Source organism: Perca flavescens, chromosome 5, assembly GCF_004354835.1.
Source record: "Perca flavescens isolate YP-PL-M2 chromosome 5, PFLA_1.0, whole genome shotgun sequence".
NCBI classification, from domain to species: domain Eukaryota; kingdom Metazoa; phylum Chordata; class Actinopteri; order Perciformes; family Percidae; genus Perca; species Perca flavescens.
The window spans coordinates 41,050,940-41,072,045 of NC_041335.1; the positions used below are offsets into that span (position 1 = coordinate 41,050,940).

At 38.3% G+C, this 21,106-nt stretch overlaps 1 protein-coding gene and 1 long non-coding RNA gene across 2 annotated transcripts in view; both read left to right on the forward strand.

The window, feature by feature from the left end:
* Positions 1–10,489, forward strand: part of LOC114556342 (antigen WC1.1) — a 29,678-nt gene extending 19,189 nt beyond the window's left edge. Inside the window, exon 8 of the mRNA XM_028579243.1 lies at positions 10,362–10,489. Coding sequence (XP_028435044.1) covers positions 10,362–10,489 — 128 coding nt within the window. The remainder of the gene's footprint in view (positions 1–10,361) is intronic.
* A 1,202-nt stretch (positions 10,490–11,691) lies between these two features.
* LOC114555237 (uncharacterized) lies at positions 11,692–18,437 on the forward strand. The gene is made up of 3 exons (XR_003692546.1): positions 11,692–11,801; positions 15,065–15,172; positions 18,390–18,437. It is a non-coding gene; the product is annotated as an uncharacterized LOC114555237 (long non-coding RNA).
* The last annotated feature ends 2,669 nt before the right edge of the window (positions 18,438–21,106 follow it).

Below are 21,106 nucleotides of genomic sequence, written 5' to 3' on the forward strand. Positions count from 1 at the left end.
CGTTTTCGGTCGTCTTTCCACTTTTCCAACCATCACAACCCTAGTTTTGGTTGAAATAAACACATAGTTTACTGATTTACATGTGAAAATAGTCTGGCTCTATACACGCTAAAAGTACTGTTTTTCTAAATGGAGTCTGGTGGGTTTAGTGTTAGTGACCTCAGAGCTGTTTCTGGTTTAACAGAAAGGTCTTAAAGCGCCCATATTATGCTCATTTTCAGGTTCATAACTGTATTTTAAGGTTGTACCAGAATAGGTTTACATGGTTTAATTTCTAAAAAAACACCATATTTTTGTTGAACTGCACAGCTCTCTCTCACTGCTGCAGATCCTCTTTTCACCTGGTTTCTGTTTTAGCTACAGAGTGAGACCTCTTTTCTTCTTCTGTACTATCTTTGATTGCACTCGCACATGCTCAGTAGCTCAGATGTAGATCATGTCAGCTAGCTAACTCTAGAGACAGTAAAAGAAAGCCTGTTTCTCCAACTTTGGTCAGTTACAAGGCAGGATTAGCTGGGAGACTTCTAAATGAGGGAGCACATGGAAGTAGTTCTTTTGTAGATTATGGTGAACTTGTGTGTTGTAGTAGTGCTTTGCTATTGAGAACGACGTAGCATGCTAGCGTTAGCTTTAGCGTTAGCATACTAACGCTACGAGCTAACGGTTGTTGTTAGCCAGCTCATTTTGGACTGTGACATCACAGAGACTGAAGGCAGGACACATTCAGAAACCGTATCTCACTCAGAACACCATGGATGGATATATTTCAAAGTTTGTATGTGTGTGGAAGCACCAGAGACACAAAAGAACACCCCAAATCACCAGAAAAAGTGTTTTTTTCATAATATGGGCACTTTAAAGAGGTTTTAAAGGTCTATCTCTGTAGGGATCCTTTCTATAATGTTGTCAGACACTTAGAATAATAATCTGAGTCTGTCAGCAGTTAATGCTTTTATTTCGAACAACATACAAAAACTTAAAATATAAGACACAAAGTATTTCACTGTGAAAAAGAAAAAGCTAAATAAATAAAAACTGTTCAATGAATAATTGTGTCTGAAAGAAAGTAGGAAGAATGTAAATCCTTCCAGAGTAGTGGGGGCATACGGTTGTTATACATTAAGTTTACCTTTAAATCATAGACCCCCCCGCCCCCTTTCTAACAGGAAGTTTATTATTTTATCACTTTGTACTTTAAAGGGTAACTACTGTTTTTCAACCTGGACCATATGTTCCTGTTTTTCAGTGTTTTCCAAAAGATTAGAAAACTATTTGTGGTGGCGGGGTGTGTGTGTGTGTGTGTGTGTGTGTGTGTGTGTGTGTGTGTGTGTGTGTGTGTGTGTGTGTGTGTGTGTGTTTGTGTGTGATAATGTGTGTATAGGTGTTAGGGCTGGTCTGAATACCATTTTTTGAGCTTCGGAGCTTGGTAATGAGCATTGAATATTGGAATCTTCGGGAGAGGGGCTGAACATATTATTATCTCTAATAAAGGCAGGAATCTCTATGTGTCTGTCTGTCTGTTTGCATTTGATTATTTTGAGAACCTTTCATCCAAACGACTTCACAAGGGAGTGCAGTGTCGATTTGGTGCAGTATAGATAGACAGGCCAGACGCGTTCAGAATTAATAAACTTTTAACCTCTCGAGGATCACCGTCTCGTCAACGGGACACTTTGTGACTGGGGCGTCGCTGTAACCTCGATAAAACTTCCACTCATGAGCATTTTCATAACTTTAAAGCATTAAATCTTCAAAATATACAGCCATGTACACAACTGTTACAAAGTAACAGAAAATAAAACAACTCAGCCGTAATCTGAGCAGCCGAGAGAGCATGCATACCTGTTGTTGTTGTCCTTTCAGCAACAAAGTGGTATTTTGACCAAAACTTGATTTTCATAAATCCCCAAGAGTCCGAGGAAATGTAATATCCGAGCTTTATATTCCAAAACGATCTCTTCACCTCACAATGTTGAAGTTTCTGGCCGAATCACAACGGAAAAACGGGAAACAGTTTTCCATTTCCGCACTTGTTATCGCCGCTAGCTTCTCTGCCCAGCTCGCTAAATGCTCAAAGTGGGCGTCTCTTCTTCTTCTTCTTCTTCTTCTTCTTCTTCTTCTTCTTCTTCTTCTTCTTCTTTGTAGTTTATTGGCGGTTGGCAAACCAACTTAAATGTGCATTACCGCCACCAACTGGACTGGAGTGTGAACGAGAGATAAATGCAGAAAATAAATAAACCAAAATAAAAAAAACGAATATTCAAATGTCAAATTTTATAATCTAATACCAACCCACCCAACAAATATTCGAATATTCGGTTTCAGCCCTAACAGGTGTGTGTGTGTGTGTGTGTGTGTGTGTGTGTGTTTTGAGAGAGAGAGTGTGTGTCGGTCTGTGTGTGTGTGTGTGTGTGTGTGTGTGTGTGTGTGATTGTGTGTCTGTGTGTCTTTGTGTGTGTGTGTGTTTGTGTATGTTTGTGTTTGTGTGTGTGTGTGTGATAATGTTTGTGAGAGAGTGTGTGTGTGTGTGTGTGTGCGCATCTTTTTTTAAATGTATTTATCTTTTCTCTCCTCTTCTTTAACTTGTTGGGGTAAGGACAGTTGTGCGCTACCTGAAGTCATTTTGGTGTGGATGGTGGTTTATTTCCTTCCTGTTCTGATATTTTTGTGAACACAGAGAGCACTTGTATGTTGGTTATGTTCTATTTCGATAACAATCAATAAAATCTATTCATTCATCTTCATTCATTTCAGCGTTGTCACTCCTAACTAAAATGTTCTGCACTGCTGCGCGCAACTCGGAGCGCGAGCCCGTGTAAAATGATAGAAATTAAGGTCCCGTCGGGTCCCGCTGGGGTCGCTGGTCCGGGCGGGTCCCGCTGGTTCGGTCAAAGATCTTCAGTCGTCCGAGTATGTTTGTTTGTTTGTTTGTTTCTTTTGTTTGTAAAGCGTCTTTGAGTTCCATGTAGAGCGCTATATAAAACGTATGTATTATTATTATTATTATAATTATAACCATTGAGCTCAGAAATTAATCTTTCCAAAATGTCATGTCCCAAATTGTCAGTTTCCCTCACAATTCTCTGATCACACCGCAGTGTATCAGTGAAAAAGATAGCAATGTTTTCCTCATAACCATATACTTCCACAAAGAAAAACTGAACTTGAAAAAGAAAATAAATAAAATAAGAATAAATGTTTTTGTCCAACAAGGTTGTTTTTTTCCTTAAAGTTTCTGCTGCTTGATTTAAATGTTCCTTGTTCCTCTGAGTTGGTGCTAGCTGTACTTTCAAAGCAGCAAGCCCACCAGATAATGATAATTTAAAATGGCCCCTTTAGCCAATGAGGAAGTGAGAATTGGACTTGTCTTCCTGATTGATCAAACCTGTCTGTTTTTCTTTTATCTGTCTGTCTACTACTCTGTCTTTCATACACTACTGTCTGTCTACCTGTCTGTTTATGTCTCTGTCTGTCTGACTATCAGTCTTTTTGTCTGTCTGTCTGTCTGTGACTTTTAATTCTTTTAACTATCCCTGTGGTCATATCTACTATAGATCTAGATCACACTACTATACTCTCTCACACACATTAACACACTAGCATCCTGTTCAGGCGTCAACACTTCAGGTTTCCTGTCCGTTGTCACTACCTGATGTGAGTCTACTGCAGATGTGACATATACTCGTGCATGCGTCACTTTGCGACAAGTAGCCTACAAGATGCTAACAGCGTTTTCAGCTAATGTTAGCAATCAAACAATCATCGATGGCTAAAATGTTTTTGAAATGACTGCTGCTGCTGGCTACAAGTTAGCAATCAAACACAACAAAGGCTGTCTCTTCAATGGCGTTTGGAGCGAACGTTAGCAATCAATCATAGATAGCTAAGACGTTTTTTAAATGATTTCCATCTTCTGTTATTGTACGTAAAGATAAAAGTTTATTGTTTTACAGATTTCACAAATTTCAGTATCTCTCCATACACTTAACTGTTTAAAAATGAGCATCTCTCACACACACATCTATACTTGACTCACATAGACAACTATACCCTCTCATTACATACATGAAAAAGGATTATAATGGTGTGTAGCATGAGTTTCTACCATATAAATCACCAACAAGGACACAGAAGACCAAAAACCTCCTATACAGTCTTCAGGGGCCAGGCTGTAGTTGACACACAGCATCCTTTCAGGCGCTCTTGAGGTTCAGATTTCCTGTTTGTAATTGTAATAAACAAACAAAAATGTGAGTCGAAATAACAAGATAATGATGCTGATTTGTAAAAAGTAGCCTACAAGATGCTAACAGGTCTGTGAGCTAACGTTAGCAATCAAACAATCTTTTAAAATTGTTTTCTAAATGGTTTTTGAATGGACTGCTGCTGCTGGCTAACATTGTAGCTCCATCAACACAACAGACACATTATTTCAGAACTTATTAGGTAGTTTTACTCTTCCCAAAGAAAGCTTCTTTAGCATCTGCTGTCTGTAAATAATGAGGAGCTACAGACAGCTACAATCATCTGTTCCTCCATTTCTGCTTCAACAACGTGAGGACATCAGGAGGATCTAAACTCTTTCAAGACACAGCATCACACACATTTCTTTCTCCAGTTCAAATATTTCAACTCACACGAATACACGGCGATGGCTTGAATGACACAAATTTCGTCTATTTGGGTATTTCCATTGAGTTTGTATGTTATCTCTTCACACTTTACCTGGGGGTGTGACCACGGTACAAAGATGAGTTCTGTAATGATGTCTATACACACTCACACGGTGGGGACTCGTGTCACGGTGGGGGACCAAAATCAGGGTCCCCACGGCAGACCCCCTCTCAAAGCATAGAAAACAGCTTCCTAATATGCCCAGTATCAATAACTCCAAAGTCCTCTTTGGGGGTTTTCATGAGAAAAATGTGTGTGTGTAAGACGCTGACATCCTACTGGCAAACGGTGGTATTGCAAGTGTGTGAACTTTTTTGCGCACATGCGCCCTCCTGGTAATAAATGGTATTGCAGCATAATGAAAATTTAACTCAGTCAATGATGCGCCCCCCTCCTGGTGGGAGATGGTATTACAGCATAATACAATTTGAACTTTCTGTTAGCTCAGCCATAGTAACTCAAACTCAGAATACTTAAAATTAAAGTCCTACAATTTGATCAATATCTAGTGGTTTAACATAAAATCAATTTAACCGCCTATTCAATTCCACTTGAAAAGCTATCTCTGCTTAAACATTTCCTAGAATGTGTTTTTTCTTTTTGTTTAATTTGCAATTGTAACTAAAATGAGGCTATTCATTGTCTAACATAACAAGAGAATTATGAACAAATCTTGTTGCCTTAGTTAAGTTAAATGTTACATTTTACTGTAATTATATTGCAGATAGCTAGTTTATCTTTCTGTTATAATACTATAACTGTATTTACTTTGCCAGTTACCTGTTTATAGACCTAAATTATCAAGATAGGATTACTGATTTTCAAAATGTTTTTATCCTGATGATCCATCAACTATACTAGTGAATTAATGAATCTATTTACAAATGGTTATGAAACTGTAAAAACACACCTCACTATATTGGCCCTTCAGATGCATCTCTAAATGTTCTTGCTCAGTTATTTCTTCATAGTTTTGTTTCATACCATTAGAAACTTGGTAATATAGGCTACTAACCATGCATGCAACATCTTCATCATGTCAAACGCCTGTGCCTAATATCTTCATTTCCTCATTCATCTAATATAACTATATAACCAGACCTAGTAACCTTGCAAAGGTTCGATTTGTGGATTACAGTTCCATTACATTACATGTCATTTAGAGGACGCTTTTTTTCCAAAGTGACCTCCAATTGCTACATATGTCAGAGGTTGCACGCCCTGAGCAACTAGGGGTTAAGTGTCTTGCTCAGGGACACATTGGTTGATGTATCGCAGTGGAATTTAACCCAAAACCGTTATGCTGGAGATGGGGTTTCCCATCTGGCCACATATTTCCAAAATACGAATAGGAAACATCATTTTAGGCTCAGAAAGCACACATATCACTGACCATGTCTCTGCACTGGAGCCCTACAGTGCAGTGTGCTCTCCCTGCTTTACTCTCTATACACTACTGACTGCCCCTCCAGGACCCCTGTAAAGCTTATATCCAACAATGATGTGTCAGCTTACAGACATGATGTCAAGCAGCTGGCATCCTGGTGCAGCCACAACAACCTGTAACTAAATGCTCAGAAGACATTGGAGATGATTGCGGACTTCAGGAAGAGCCCCCTGAGCACCCTCCATCTGCCCTTAAAGACGATAGGCAAAGGTTCAAGATAATAACCCCATTCTACAAGTATCAGACGCTCCACATTCCAGCACTTTTAAATTTTCAGGAGTATCCTTCTAATACAGTAGCTTCCGTGGCAAAAGTTTGAGCTTAAAGTTCCAAATGCACTAAAAGCATCTGACACGCGCTGCTTTGAAGTACACCCAAGGTTTTAAATGGCCAATACGCAACAAAAGCGTTAGTCTACTCTAGTCTGTTAGCTGTCTCACTGACTGTGATCATAGTTTATTGCTGTGAAACTGGCCACACCAGCTGTGAGAGCAGCATGATAGTTGTGTGTATACGCCCACACAGATCCGCTTCTACAAACAGCCTTCTATTTATTTTTGTTGATGGTGAAACACGAGGGATGTTTATGATTGTGTGAATCAAGCTCATACTTCTGTGCACCTAAACCATTCAAAAATGTCACGGCAACTGAGTGAAAGTTTCTCTTAAAAGCCCAGTAATCATTGTGATGGCATTTACAAATGAGCTGAAAAAAAAAATGGGAAGGATTGATGCAGTGGTCATGTATCCATAATCTGGACTATAAACTTGTTCTGTAGCTTATAGTCATTATAAAAAGTGAAATTGAATGAATGCAACTTAAATATTTCTTAATATAAAAATTAAATGTCCGTTGTGGCACAAAAAGTACAATGCCTCTACTGATGGGGGATCTGTAACATACAAAACCTTTGCCTAAATAGCGACCTTTTCTACAATACTGCTGGTTCTGTGGTGTTGGCGCTTAAAATCTGATGCCTGCAGTGTGCCATGGAAGCATCAAATGAGGCAGGTCAAATAAGGCAGGTCAAAAGAACTGCGTCAATTATCGCTTTCAGTGCGTTTGGGCCTTGATTTACAGCATACAACATATTTTTCTTTTGATAGAGAGCAAAAATAAAAGGTAGGCTTTAATATATATAGCCTATTTCATAATTATAACTTCTGTAATATATTTAAGTTTGGAAAAGTTGGGACCTTTACCTATCCTCTTTAACATTCTTGGCTCAGTAGTCACCACTGGGACACACATTCAAGAATACACAATATCCCAGGATCTGAAGTGGGATGCAAAAATCAACACCACTGCAAAAGGCTGAAAGAGCATACTTCCTGCTTCTGGTAAGGTTAAACAGGACTCAGGACTTGGCCAGACTCAGCTGCATTATCCAGTTTCATAAATCATTCATTGGTTGAAAGCTACCATATCTATGTTTCACCCCCTCATTAACAAATAACTGTATGTATATATATAATATATATAGATTTATATTTTATTTAAAAGGACAGTGCACATTAATCAACATGAGTACAATGTCCAACATGTAATGTGTTAGATTTAGCCGCATCGGCTAATTTTCATCTGCAGTCCACAAACCCCTTATAACCCTTAAGCCCTGCTATTGCTATTGCTTACAAAGAAATCTGTATATTCTGTTTGATAAGATCATTACTTACCCTAGCCCAGATTTTTTTTTTTTTTACACTCAGCCCAACCTAGTTTGCTAAAAATGTAATATGTTTCACATGGATTAATCATGCTGCTGCATCTGTATCCTTCATAACTTGGGCTGTTTAGGTTTAAACAAACAAGCATGTTTCTAACTGTGTGTTCAGGTGTGCCTGGATATTACAGAACTATGGGTCTTCATGTTGAGGTAAATTTCACAAACAGAAAAGTCAAATCCATAATTTAAAGTGTGTTCTCAGTCATCCAGGTCAGAGGATGCATTGAATTACTCAGCAAGAGCTAAATTGTCTTAAAATAACTGCAAAAAAAAAAAATCTGCAGTCCTCCATTTTAGTAAAAACATGACCAGTCAGGGTCAGTAAAATTGCAATTTCCATATTCCCTTGAATGCAGCAGTAGTGCAGGTGCAGATTGCAGTCCTCCCTCCCCACCCAATGTCTCAACTGACCTGGTTGTGACCTCTGAAGCAGAGAGGCCCAGAGGAACAGACAGTTTGGCATGAATTCAGTTTGAGGTTATTTCCAAACAAAACCTCACGTTATTTTATGCTATACATTTTCAATAAAGACTAATGCATTAAATATGTGTTCATTATATTTATAATTATTTAAGAGATGATTAAGATATTTTAATACTTAAGTAATAGCTACAACAGGCCATAGTATGTTGTGATAAAGGCACAACATATAGCAGGGCAGATAATGTTAGCCTAGCACAGACTTTTTTTTTTTACATAAAGCTAATGAAAAGGCACACAATAACAAAAACTAACTTAACAATCGAGACAGAACTAGACAAGCAACTAACTGCTGGCTGCAGTGGTAGAAGAGCAACTCCTGTTTTCTGCTAGATTAAAATTGCTGTGTTTATCAATGAAGAAGGCTTTCAAGAGAGCATAGACAACAACTTCCATTCCTTTTAGTAAAGGGCTGTCTGATGGCAAAATAAAGCGGGGAAAATATTCTAAATATATACAGTATATAGATACTTCGCCAACCAACTCTGTTTCATGGCAGTGTGTGTGCAGATGAACAGCTTTTGTCCGTTGCACCAGCTATCAGTTTGTGTAATGTTGTATCTCAAACTTGGAGTGATACTTGTTGTTCAAAGGAATTCTAATTATAGCTTTTGTATGTGGTTGTTATTATATCACTATTATGAACCAGAACAAATCAGTTTGCTTGATTTGAGCAACCTTTTATAATATGGTTTTGATATTTTAGTTATGCCACCTCATTGCTGGACTATCATACCTGATATTCAAGCTCATTTGAAGGTTTGGTGCAGTTCAGCTTTATTGCTTGCCATCCATTCTCCCTTTTTTTCTCACCATGGATACTTTGATGTTGCTTCAGATCTGCATCTTATCCCTACATTTCATTTACATATAGATAATATAGTATAAGCTAACAATGATGAATATATTGTTACTTTTTGTAATTAACTTTAAAAAGCTGTAAGGCCTAAAGGGAACTATGAATACAATTCTGAAAACTTTAAGCTCATGTATTAATAACAATACCAAAACCATATAATTTCTATGGTCCAGACTGCTTAAAGCTGCCTACACATAAAAGCCGGGCAAAATCGCTTCCGCGCTGGCCAATCCATTGAGAGCAGTGTCGCCCAACCAGGCGCTGCTCTACCCCTGGCATCATGCACCTCTCAGAATTGCCGAATTGCTCGCTTGCTCTCAGCACATTACATTTTTTTTCACTCAAATTCTAAATCAAACAGGACATCTTAAAGGCCCCTTTCAGTGTATTTTGACATACTTATGGTATTTCATATTTTCATGACAATTTTGAGTAACAAGTGAGAGATTCTGTGTTGTTCTAATAATTGTCTCATTTGTGGTCTGATAAACACTGACTTTATCAAATTGGAAGTTTCTAATATATTATAGAAGAGTTTAGACCAAAGATTGGCAACGAGACACAACTGTTTTAGAACATTGCAGTTTCAGCAGTCTACAAACCAGCTAATGGTGTTGCTGCGACTCAGCTGGTCAAGACTCCAGAGGCTGGTTTTAAAACGTTAGAGACATCTTCTGTTTCAACAGAAGTCAGCTGGTCGAGTGAGCTTACAAACTATAGAAATAAAATGATCCATAATGCATTTATTTCTGTTTACAAACTGTCAGCTGGTGGAAATGGCAGTTTTAGACGGTGGCTCAACGAGCGCTGCAACCAGGGTTTGTGGTGCAGCGATTTAGAGAGAGATTGAAGAGAGGGAGCTGCGTTATAAAGTTGAGAATCAGAACTACAATATATGAAATATATTTTGATGAATGTTATGTACATGTAAGATAAAAATATGTATAATAATTATTATTAATTAATTTTGTATTGATGGGGAGAAAATGTATTAATTTAGTATAAAAAAACTAATAATGAAGAAATTAATTTCAAATAATGCCAAATATTTGTTCGCTTATATGCTAAAAACTTTCAGGGTTTGTAGCGTATGGTTTAAATTGTAGTCTTAAATTGAGCTAATGTTACCACATTTAAAAGAAAACACTGTTACACACAATCTGTCATGTTCAAGTCCCCATCCTGACCACGCCCATCCCCACTCTGGCCATGCCTTTACCATGTGGCGAACATGAGGTGTGTTTAGGGTCCCCCATGTGTCCAGGCCCTCCCCTTACATTAGGTGAGTTTGACGTGGTGTGAACTCAAATATCAACTGAACAGATAAGAGCACGCTGACATGCACAAGCATATACAGATATTTTGAAGAATGTTATGAATATTTATTATAATTATTAATTTTTGCTAATGAGGAAAAATGTATCCATTTAGTATGTACACTTGTCATTGGCTTAATTTTGAGGAAAAAAAACTAACTAATAATAAATTAAAAAATAATTATTTTTATTTCAAGTTAAGCCAAAAGCATTCTGTCTGTTTATATGCTGAAAGGTTTCAGGGTTCGTTTGGTTTCGATTGTTGTCTCAAATTGAGCTACTGACGCCCGCTTAAAAGAAAACACTGTTACACACGATGTCATGTTCAAGTCCCCATCCCGACCACGCCCATCCCCACTCCGCCATGTGGCAAGTGTGTGTGCCGGAGTCCCCATGGTGTCCAGCCCCCCCTCACGTAAGCTGTGAACTCAAGCGCCAGATCTTCACTGCATGGACGAGAGCAGGCTGGAGTCATGGATCGGGAGAGATGGTGAGTCTAAAATTGATTTTACTGCCATTTAAACCATTTACAATTCTGTTTAAAATAGATTTGTACTGTTATCACATGTAAACCAACTCTTATAGATTAATTTGAAAGTAAAATGTTAGAAGGCTAACTTATATCTTGTCAGCCAAATAAGTTAATGCTAGCTAGTTTAATGGCAGCTAACATTACAGTTTATAAACCAACACCATCTTAGTTTACAGTAAATTGTGCCGTGCCGTGTCAAATGGAAACCTTAGTTTAGGACAGTAGCAGGTGTGGTTCTCAGGACCAGGTCAGCTATTTAGTAACGCACATGCCGTGACCTGTCGCCATTTTGCAACTTTTACCATACGTATGTGTGTGTGGGGTGGAGGGGGGGTTTAAACAAAAGTATAAATCAAGAGAGATGGCTGCAATAATGTTAAATGCACTGATACTGAGCTGAAATGAAGTGTGCTGCAACATGTGTCTTATAGTCAGAATCAGATAGTGCTGTGTGTGGGGGGGTGGGGGGTGTTGAGGAGAAGGAGTGGTGACTACAGAAGGAGAGGTGGCTGGGGAACTATTTTCTCCAGAGAGATAAATATGTTGTACTTTTCCCATATAAAAAAACATCCTTTATCGAAAAATATGGACATACAGTGTTATACTACCCTTTGATGGTGCATGTGACACGCACTGCCTAATCTACTGTTAATAAACTGGAGAAATGCAGCTAAAATGTGTGACTAATATGATATATGATATGACTTGCAGGAAGAAGATTTGACAACCATTCATGGTCACCGTGACAGCCCTTTCAATTCTTCAGGTCAGTAAAGTGATAATTAGGACAACTCGTAATATGAATTTGCACTTAATGATCTCTTTTTGGTCATTTTGCTGGTACACATTAAATGTCTGCTATAGAATGTTTGTTTGGAAATATTGTCATGGAAATCAGTGTTGGTTTGGGGCATGAGACTCAGAAAGTTGATGTGTTGCATGGCAAAGGGCCCAATAGTACGAGTATTCCACCTGCATTTTTGTTGATAAATCCAACTTTCTGAGTCTCATGCAGGGTTATCTCTGCCATTATAGAGCTTAGGGCAGGGCCAAAGCGTATAAACATAAAAAACAATTTGGACATCATCTGGACTGCAAACATAGACTGTATAGAAGCCGATGAACAGGAGGGGCTCCTGCTTGTTGTCTTCTGGACACATGCTGTATGATGGACACAAACAGTGTCACAACCACACACACACCATGCATGTTGCACACGCAGCCCCAGGTACAGCCCACACATTAGATAGTGTGTGGTGGAAAAGAGAGGTGAAAAGATAGGGACTTGTGTTTGTGAGTATAAAGTTAATAATCATTTGCATAATAGATGTGAATGTAGAATTTTAGTCTGTGTACAGTATATCTGTTGGTAATTGCTATAACTCCTCAAGACCCAAGCCAAGTTCCCTGTCCTGCTTGCTACCTGCTGGTTTAAAGTGAAACGGTTAGCCAGCCCGCACAGAGCTAGCGACAACTTTAGCTAAGGTTCACTCACCAACCGTGGGCTGACCTTTAAGGTGGACAAGCTATTCTCATTTTAGTGACAAGCTCCTCCAAGTTTTGCTTCTAATGATCTTTCCCTAGCTGCAACCAACAACAACTCGGCTAAGCTTTTGCAAAAATAACTGTTTAATGACATCACCAATATGCAAATGAATGTGTGACGTCATTGCACCTAAGCGCTCTGAAATCTCAGGAAAACCCTGTCATGCACTGTCACACATCAAACAATGCAATGTATGAAACATCCTCAACATTCTATGGCTGCCATCTTATAGTTTACCAAATGAGATTACCCTGATGCTCTATAACGCTTCAATTTGATCTATTTAAGTTCTGTTGTAAACATTTATCTCCTGTCATATCTTTACTAATGACTATAACCCCATTAACACTCTCTGACAGTGCCTTGAAGAAATAGATACTTGATGTCACAGAACTTCCTCCAGCTTAACAAAAATAAAACTGAGATGGTAGTTTTTGGAAATGAGGAGGAAAGATGCAAACTTTCTACCTTGCTTTAAAGGAAGGGCTTAATAGCAAAGAAAGTGGTAAAAAACAACCTTGGTATCCTTAAATTTTAGCAGTCACATTAAAACAGTCATAAAATCATTATACCTTCATTTTAAAAATATCAATAAACTAAAAGAATATATTTCAAAGGAGGATCTTGAAAAATCATACATACTTTCATTTCTAGTGGGATTGATTATTGCAATGTGCTGGACTCCCTAAAAAGACTTTAAAACCTCTCCAAATGGTACAGAATAGTGCAGCCAGGATCCTTACTAAAACAAAAAGAACAGATCATATTACGCCAGTCTTAAAGTCCTTACACTGGCTCCCAATTTAATACAGAATTGATTCTAAGGCTCTTCTGTTAGTTTTAAGACACTAAAGGGGATGGGACCTTCCATGGGAACTACCTGCATGACATATTCCAACAACATTCTCAACCAAGACACCTTAGATTAAAACATAAGCAACTACTACTGAAACCTACTGTCAGAACAAAACAGGGGGAAGCAGCTTTTAACCACTATGGTGTCGATCTTTGGACCAGCTTCCAGAGAACATAAAAAATCTGAACTTGAAATTGAGATCGTCACTCATAGAAAACATTCTCAAAACCGTGATCTGAATGTAATATTAATTCACAAATGTGTAGATTTATTTTACCATAGATACAATGACAGTAGCAAATTTGTAATGCAACGTTTACTGATTTTTATATATTATTATTATTTATATTAAATAATGATGGGTAAATGTTGCATTACAAGTTTGCAGCTATCATTGTATCTGTAAAAATCAATCTACACATTTGTGAAATTCTTTTGTGTGAATATTTTTCAATAGGTGGACCATTTTCTCTCACGTTTTGCACCATATTTACCTTCATAGTTATAAATTACTGCGGCAAGGCAGAAATATTAGCTATTTGTTTAAATGTTGTTTTCCTGTGTATGTATTTTTAAAGTGGAAAATGTAAACAGTCCAACAGCTACCTGTAATGACTGCCTATAACTGCACCCTCAATAATAATGTGATCATCAGCTACAAGTTTATGAGAAAAGTTCAGCAGCATCATAATTCAATTCAATTTTATTTATAGTATCAAATCATAACAAGAGTTATCTCGAGACACTTTACAGATTAGATCTAGACCACACTCTATAATTTACAAAGCCCCAACAATTCTTAAAGAGCAAGAAGTTCGACAGTGGCGAGGAAAAACTCCCCTTAGGAAGAAACCCGAACAGCACCATAAGAAGAGCTGCAGCTAGTAACATTAGCATTATGTTTTATTATACTTAGCAACTGTAATCATTCAGTCACAGCATTCTTGCCATAGGCCCTCATACATGTTATCGGTTCATTATGGCTGCTGCTTAAACTCACGCCGTAAGTTAACTAGCCTGCAACACAAATCAAACATAGCTTACCTTTCTGTCATGCCAATGTAAACTTCCTACTTTTTAAGCAAACACACCTAGCAATCCCTTCCTCTCTCTGCATCATGTTTTTATTGAACAACATGGCATCATAACTGGCTTAAGTGGGCCATTGCAGGATGATCCAGTATTTAGCCTGAGTCGTAGGTTTCATATTTTTCCAAGTAAGGTTTTGCTTTGTGTAAGTCATTGTATTATAGATTTTGTTTTATAAAATCACAGAGTTGTACATAATCTCAAGTAATAATAAGCCTACATGAATCCCACCATAATATGTCACATTTTCATCATTAGGTTAATCTGGAAAAAAATGTTTGTTAGGCTTTATCCATCATCATCATCAGTGTCAAAGATTACAGATTTTAAAAGGTCACCAAAAGGTTGAGTAGAGTCAGTCAGTTTAGCAGGTTATACTAGGTAACGTTAGATGTGGTGTATAGTAATACTAATATGGAATGTAGTGGAGAGGAATTCTAAAATCAATTAGTTTTAACAGAAAATTATCAATAAGTAAATGGCATACATTTAGTTTATCTAACAACAATAATTGTTTTTTTTTGTATTTGATCCCCAGGAAATGGACCAGAGCTCTTCTGACTCTACAGTGATCCTTGAACTAAGTTCCGTCCCTGAAAAGGAGGACATAAGTGTTCCTGAACTCAAGAGAGCAGAAAGTGTATTTGTAAGTTCACATACAATCCAATGCACAACTTGGTCTGACAATAACAGTAGTGGGGGAAATTGTCTTGGTTTTAACCTGTTAAGTCCGACGGACCTGGTACCGGTTCCACAGCACTAAGTGGTCGCAGCTATTGTAAATTTGCGCTTGTTTAAAACTCTAGGTTAATCACAGCCTCATTGAACTTTAAGACCCAACATCTTAAACTCTAGACCAATACTTTTCTGAGCCATTTTCAGAAAATATACAAATTTGGCTGACTACCACTGATGGATTTGGCCTACTCCTCCGGTACTTAAATTTGGTATTTAATGATATGGCATTTTTCTGTAATCAATAGTATTAAAGGAGAACTCCTGGCAATTTTTACATTAATCTTGCTATACCTACTGTATGTGAGTACCGTCGATAGCAAAAAAATATGAGCCGATTCGGTGCTAGCAGCACGGAGCTAATACAGCTAACGCCCAGAGCTCCCACTCAGCTAAAACGGCAGTTTTGGGGGCATAAGATAAAGAGTGCCTTTGTGCCTCTTAACAGACACAAAATGCAATTAAAACATCTGTACAACATGAACAGGGCCCTTACATGACAACAAGATGCGTTAACAACTTAGCCATTGTTTAAATTCACCTATCCTCTTAGCTGCTAGCTGCGCCTGGGATGAGTGAGTGTGTTCAGCCAGGAATATTATTAATATAATTATTTGGTAATAATCATCACACAGCAGTTCTGTGTGTATTTGTAGCATATATATCCATTTTTGTGTGCGTTGGTGAGTAGGAGTCTTGCCAGTGTTGATTTTTGTGGTTTCCTTAGCCGGGCTAGCAGGCCCGGCCGGGCGGCCCCTGCTTCTGCTTCCTTCCCGCCCTCCCTTTGGCCGACAACAATCCAACGAGCGCCCGCTGGTCTGGTGGATGTCCTCCAGAAGACCATTCAAGCCTTCGCTGCAAAATTTTTATTTCCCACCTCAAAATGTAGTAGTAGTACTGTAAATGTACTGTAGTGATTATGACCATATTAGTGACTATGTAACTACATGGAAACGGACCAAATTATGTTTGCCTTGTACAGTAAAATAGTGTTACAGACGGCTAGCTGTAGTCTCGCAAGCAAAGTCCCGCTTTGAATTCAGTTGTAGCAGGAAAAGGTAAACAGTGTGCAGGTTGGAGGAGCGCCGTGTGTGAAGAGTGAAAAGCGGAGGTGTTCACAAAGGAAGAAGCTTGGAGTAATGTAACTATGGAGCTAGAGCTAGCCTTCAGTAAGGTTGTTACATTGCACAAGAAACAGGCATCATTTATTTTTCCATGTAGTAACATAGTCATTAATATGGTCATAACCACTACAGTGCTCAATTACCTATTTTTGAGGGGAAATAAAATAAAATTTTCACAGCAAAGGCTTGAATGGTCTTCTGGAAGACCTCCACCAGACCAGCGGGCGCCACTGGATTGTTGTCGGCCACGGTAAGCCAGGAGGGCAGGCAGGAAGCAGAAGTTGAACGCCGGCCGGGCCTGCTAGCCCGGCTAAGGAAACCACAACAATCAACACAGACAAGACTCCTACCACCAACGCTAGATGGATCACACACAAAATGGATATAAATGCTACAAATACACAGGGAACTGCTTTGTGATGATTATTACAGAGGCTGGGCTGAACACAAATGCATCTAGTTGTCATGTAAGGGCCCTGTTCATGTTGTACAGACATTTTAATTGCATTTTGTGTCTGTTAAGAGACACAAAGGCACTCTCACACACTTTATCTTATGCCCCAAACTGCCGCTTTTAGCTCAGTGGGAGCTCTGGGCATTAGCTGCAGCAGCTCTGTGTTGCTAGCACTGATTTGGCCTGTTTTTATTTTTCGTCAGTACTCACATAGGTATAGCAATCAAGATTAACGTAAAAATTGGTTTTGGACAATGATTTACAAAGCCATAAAAGTAATTGTGAATTTGCATGTGAGCTTAACTAAAAGGGATCTGGTCAGCTATGTACAAATGTCTCATGTTATTTACGTAGTCCTATGTGATATAAAGCTGATTTTGTCAGTAAGTAAATGAAACTGGTACTTACTTGCAGCCAGATCAAGGCTAAAAAGGGAGTGCAGTACCAACCAGGTGGTTGGTAGAGCATTGCTTGGTTTTTGCTAAGTAGTTGTTAGGGACTTATGGGGCTGAAAATTAATCAAAAATATTATCAAAATCACAATATGGCCAAGTGCAATATGTAGATTGAAGAAACAGAGATACCCTGGCCTACAAATCATGTTTTTCAGATATAGGAAAAAGACCCCAACAAAATATTACATCATCATGAATTTTAAATTTAAGTAAAATGTATATTGTGACAAAAAGAAAAGCATTTATTTTTTTTTTTTCTCCATATAGAGACGGAAGCGATTAAGTCCCGCCCCCACCAGGGGGGAAACAGCTCTCTGCCCTCCGTTTACTTGTGTTGTGTCAAGGTTTTCCTCTTTATTCCGCCTTTCTAGCAAACAACAGAAACATGAGTAATCAGCAGGAAGAATGGGAAGACTGAATCCTGACACTAAACTAAAGTTATGTCCAACATTACCTGTGTTAGCTTACCTTACAGACTGTAGTTAGTCTAAAACTGACATTTGGATATTTGACTTGTTAATAAAATGCTTGCTGCAAACGTAACATTGGGCATATTGTTAGCTTAGTGTCAGAATCCCACAGTCTAACCATTCTCTGCTGATTCCTCACGTATATATCCACTTTTGTCATCATAAAAGCTCAGTTTTTCGGTTCCACAACTTATGAAAACTTAGGTTCTGGGTTCTATACATTGTTGGTAGTAAATATCACCACACAGCAGCTTTTAGGACTGTTTCGGTTTGCCTAGCAGACAAAATTGAAGATGAGGCACCTTCATCCAATACAAGTCGATGTAGAGCGGAAAGATGTTTTCCTCTCTGGTGGGAGTATGACGCGATGTGCTGTGTCTCTATTGTGCAGCCCTAGGTGGTTATGAGGTAACATCTAGCAACCATCTAGTTGCCATCTAGTCCCCTTGTAACAACCACACTTTTTATTTTTTTTTTTTCAGTCTAAATTACTTATTATTATTATTATTATTAGCACGACAATAGAAACCACCTAGTTACTACTGTCCAGACACCCATCATTTTAGATTTTTAATCTTTAAACTCTGCAAGCAATTTTACATTGATTGGCCTTACTTTGTCTAAGGTTCATCAAAAATGGCGAGAAAGAAGTGGAGCACAGAGGAGGTCCAGGATGTGGAGATCAATCTCATGGACAACATCAACTCTGGCAGGGTTCCTGGCAAAGCCCAGTGTGAAGCATCTATCAAGGGATCCTCAGAGGTGCTTAGGGGAAGGAGCTGGAAGGCAGTTAAGTTCTATGTGAAGAACCGCATTGACACTTTAAAGCGCCTAGAAAATAACTAATGGAAATCTAAATTGTAATCACTGAACATAATTCTTTTTGCCATCTAAGTTCTTCTACAATCCCACAACTAGGTACAGCGCTAACTTCAATTCAGCTCATATCTGAGCATGCAAAGACATTTTATTAAGATTGTTATAGCTCTTTTGTTTTCAAATTTAATATGTCAACATGCTCTGACTATTATTTCATTGAGTGATGTAATTTAAATTTTTATCCTAAAGAACATTTGGTAGTGGGTCATGGGTGGTTCGAGAAATGGAGGTAGAGAGAGACACAGGTTGTAGAGAGAGTGAAAGGTTTTTAGAGAGACAGGTTTGCAGGAGAGATAGACAGGTATGTATGTAGAGATAGACAGGTATGTAGGAAATGAGAGAGACAGGTATGTAGGTAGAGAGAGACCGGTATGTAGAGAGAGACAGGTATGTAGAAAGGAGAGAGACAGGTATGTAGAGAGAGACCGGTATGTAGATTAGAGAGTGAGACAGGTATGTAGATTAGAGAGTGAGACAGGTATGTATATTAGAGAGAGAGACTATGTAGGGAGAGATAGATGGGTGTGTAGAAAGAGAAAGCGCTCCTGAACCTTTTTAAAATAAGAAACAGAGGTAAAGAGAGAGAAAAGTTTGTAGAGAGAAATCGAGGTCGGCAGAGACAGACAGGTTTGTAGGAAGTAAGAGAAAGAGGTGAAGGAGAAGGAAGCAAAGAGCCAGGACAAATGAATTTGTATATGGATGAGTTGTGATAATAAAGTTAATCTGCAATGTAAACACCATTGCTTCTGTGGCATTTCCTGAATGAACTAGAATATATAAAGTACTACAAGTCAAAGGTTGGTTGGAACAATACCGACAGGAAACAAAGAAAAAATTAACAAAACAAGTACAAGGTGCAGGTGACTGCTGTCACCACTGTCCCTCCGCTTATGGAAGCAACACAGACTGCTGCCTGCTCACAGCTCTTAGTGTCTTCTCCTAGTAGGACTGGTAATTTAATTTAATCTGAGAGCTATAGAAAACCTATTTTTTTGGTTCTTATATATATTCTTTGGAAATATATTTTCCAAATGTTTATATATTTGACATGTTAAGTGAGGAAGTTTGGCTCTGTTTTAGGCTCACTAAGGGTGCAATCAGTGAGATCCTTTGCTCTACAGGGAGCCAGGTTTTCCTTTGTCACCTGTTTTCAATGGCAAGGCTGTGCGCACTCAGTCTGTACTGTGCCGATCCGTAACCATGCTCAAATAATCTGCTATGGTGTCCGGTTGATTTAGAGCAACAAAACATGAAGTTTTTAAATAAAACTACATCATCCATTGGAAAATAGATGATGTAGTTTTGTTTAAGCTGTGGTGTAATCTAGTTGAGTTGTTGGTTATGTTCCTGATGCTTTGGTGGAACAGGTTTGTGAACTCAGCTGGGTAAGTGGGTGTCCATTTTTGTTCATCTCTTGGCACTTGATAATATGAGAGGGGTCACTATGTTTAGATGTGTCCAAAATTTAATTGCTTATTTTTGGTTTTAAATTTGATAAACTGGCCTAATTCAGCCTCTTTGCATTATATTTAGTTTTCCTCTCGACATGTAGGAGAAGCTTACAGAACTCTGCATGCAAGATAGTGTGTTATATTATTGATTCAATTCTTGTTTTGTAAGTGGACCGGACCCCACCTCGCTGGTATGGAGTGCACTTGGTTCAAACACACAACTCAAAATGAGTTTTAGCCAAATTCTAATTGGCATTTTGTTTTTACATTTTGCACAGCATACAAAGTCCTGTGTTCATTAAAAAGTCATTAAAATGCCCTTTACATTACTTTCAGTAGCTTTGTAGAACAGTCTTGTGTCAAATATACACTAAAGCTTTTTGAAAGTAAATAAAAAGCATGTATATTCTTTTATATGTTTATCAATGAGGGTATATAGGGTCTAAATATGATCAGCGGTTTTATTGTGATGTCAGTAGTCTGAGTTTGAGTGGAGGATAGGGCATAGCAGGTCTGTTTATGGAGCAGAGCTACTCTCTTTAAACCAGCTTGTCCACCCTTGCAGAATCAGAAAACATTTGTGACATTAAATGGCCAAAACAAACTTAAGACAGGCAAGAGGAGCATCAAAACATAAAAAAAAAAAACTATGGAAGCGCCACCTGGTGGCTACTTTAATTATTTCACCTGTAATATACAACAACGAGTGATAAAAGTAAATATGAGGTCTTTATAGCTGAAAAAAAAATTTATATAATAGAAGGAGGAGTATTTCAATGGAATGGGGGTATAAATATTATAAATATTAAAAGAATTTGCCATGTGTCCCCATAGGGTTGGTGAAAGTCAGGTTTGACCTTTATTTGTGAAATCCTAACATTTTAAGTGATTTTCAGGATCCCAGAAACAAAAAGAAATTTTGGAGTTGAAACCATGTCTCTAGCTCATTTAGAAATAGTAGTTTAGAAAGGGTCCCCATGGTCATTCGCTATGTCATGAGTCCTCACCGAGT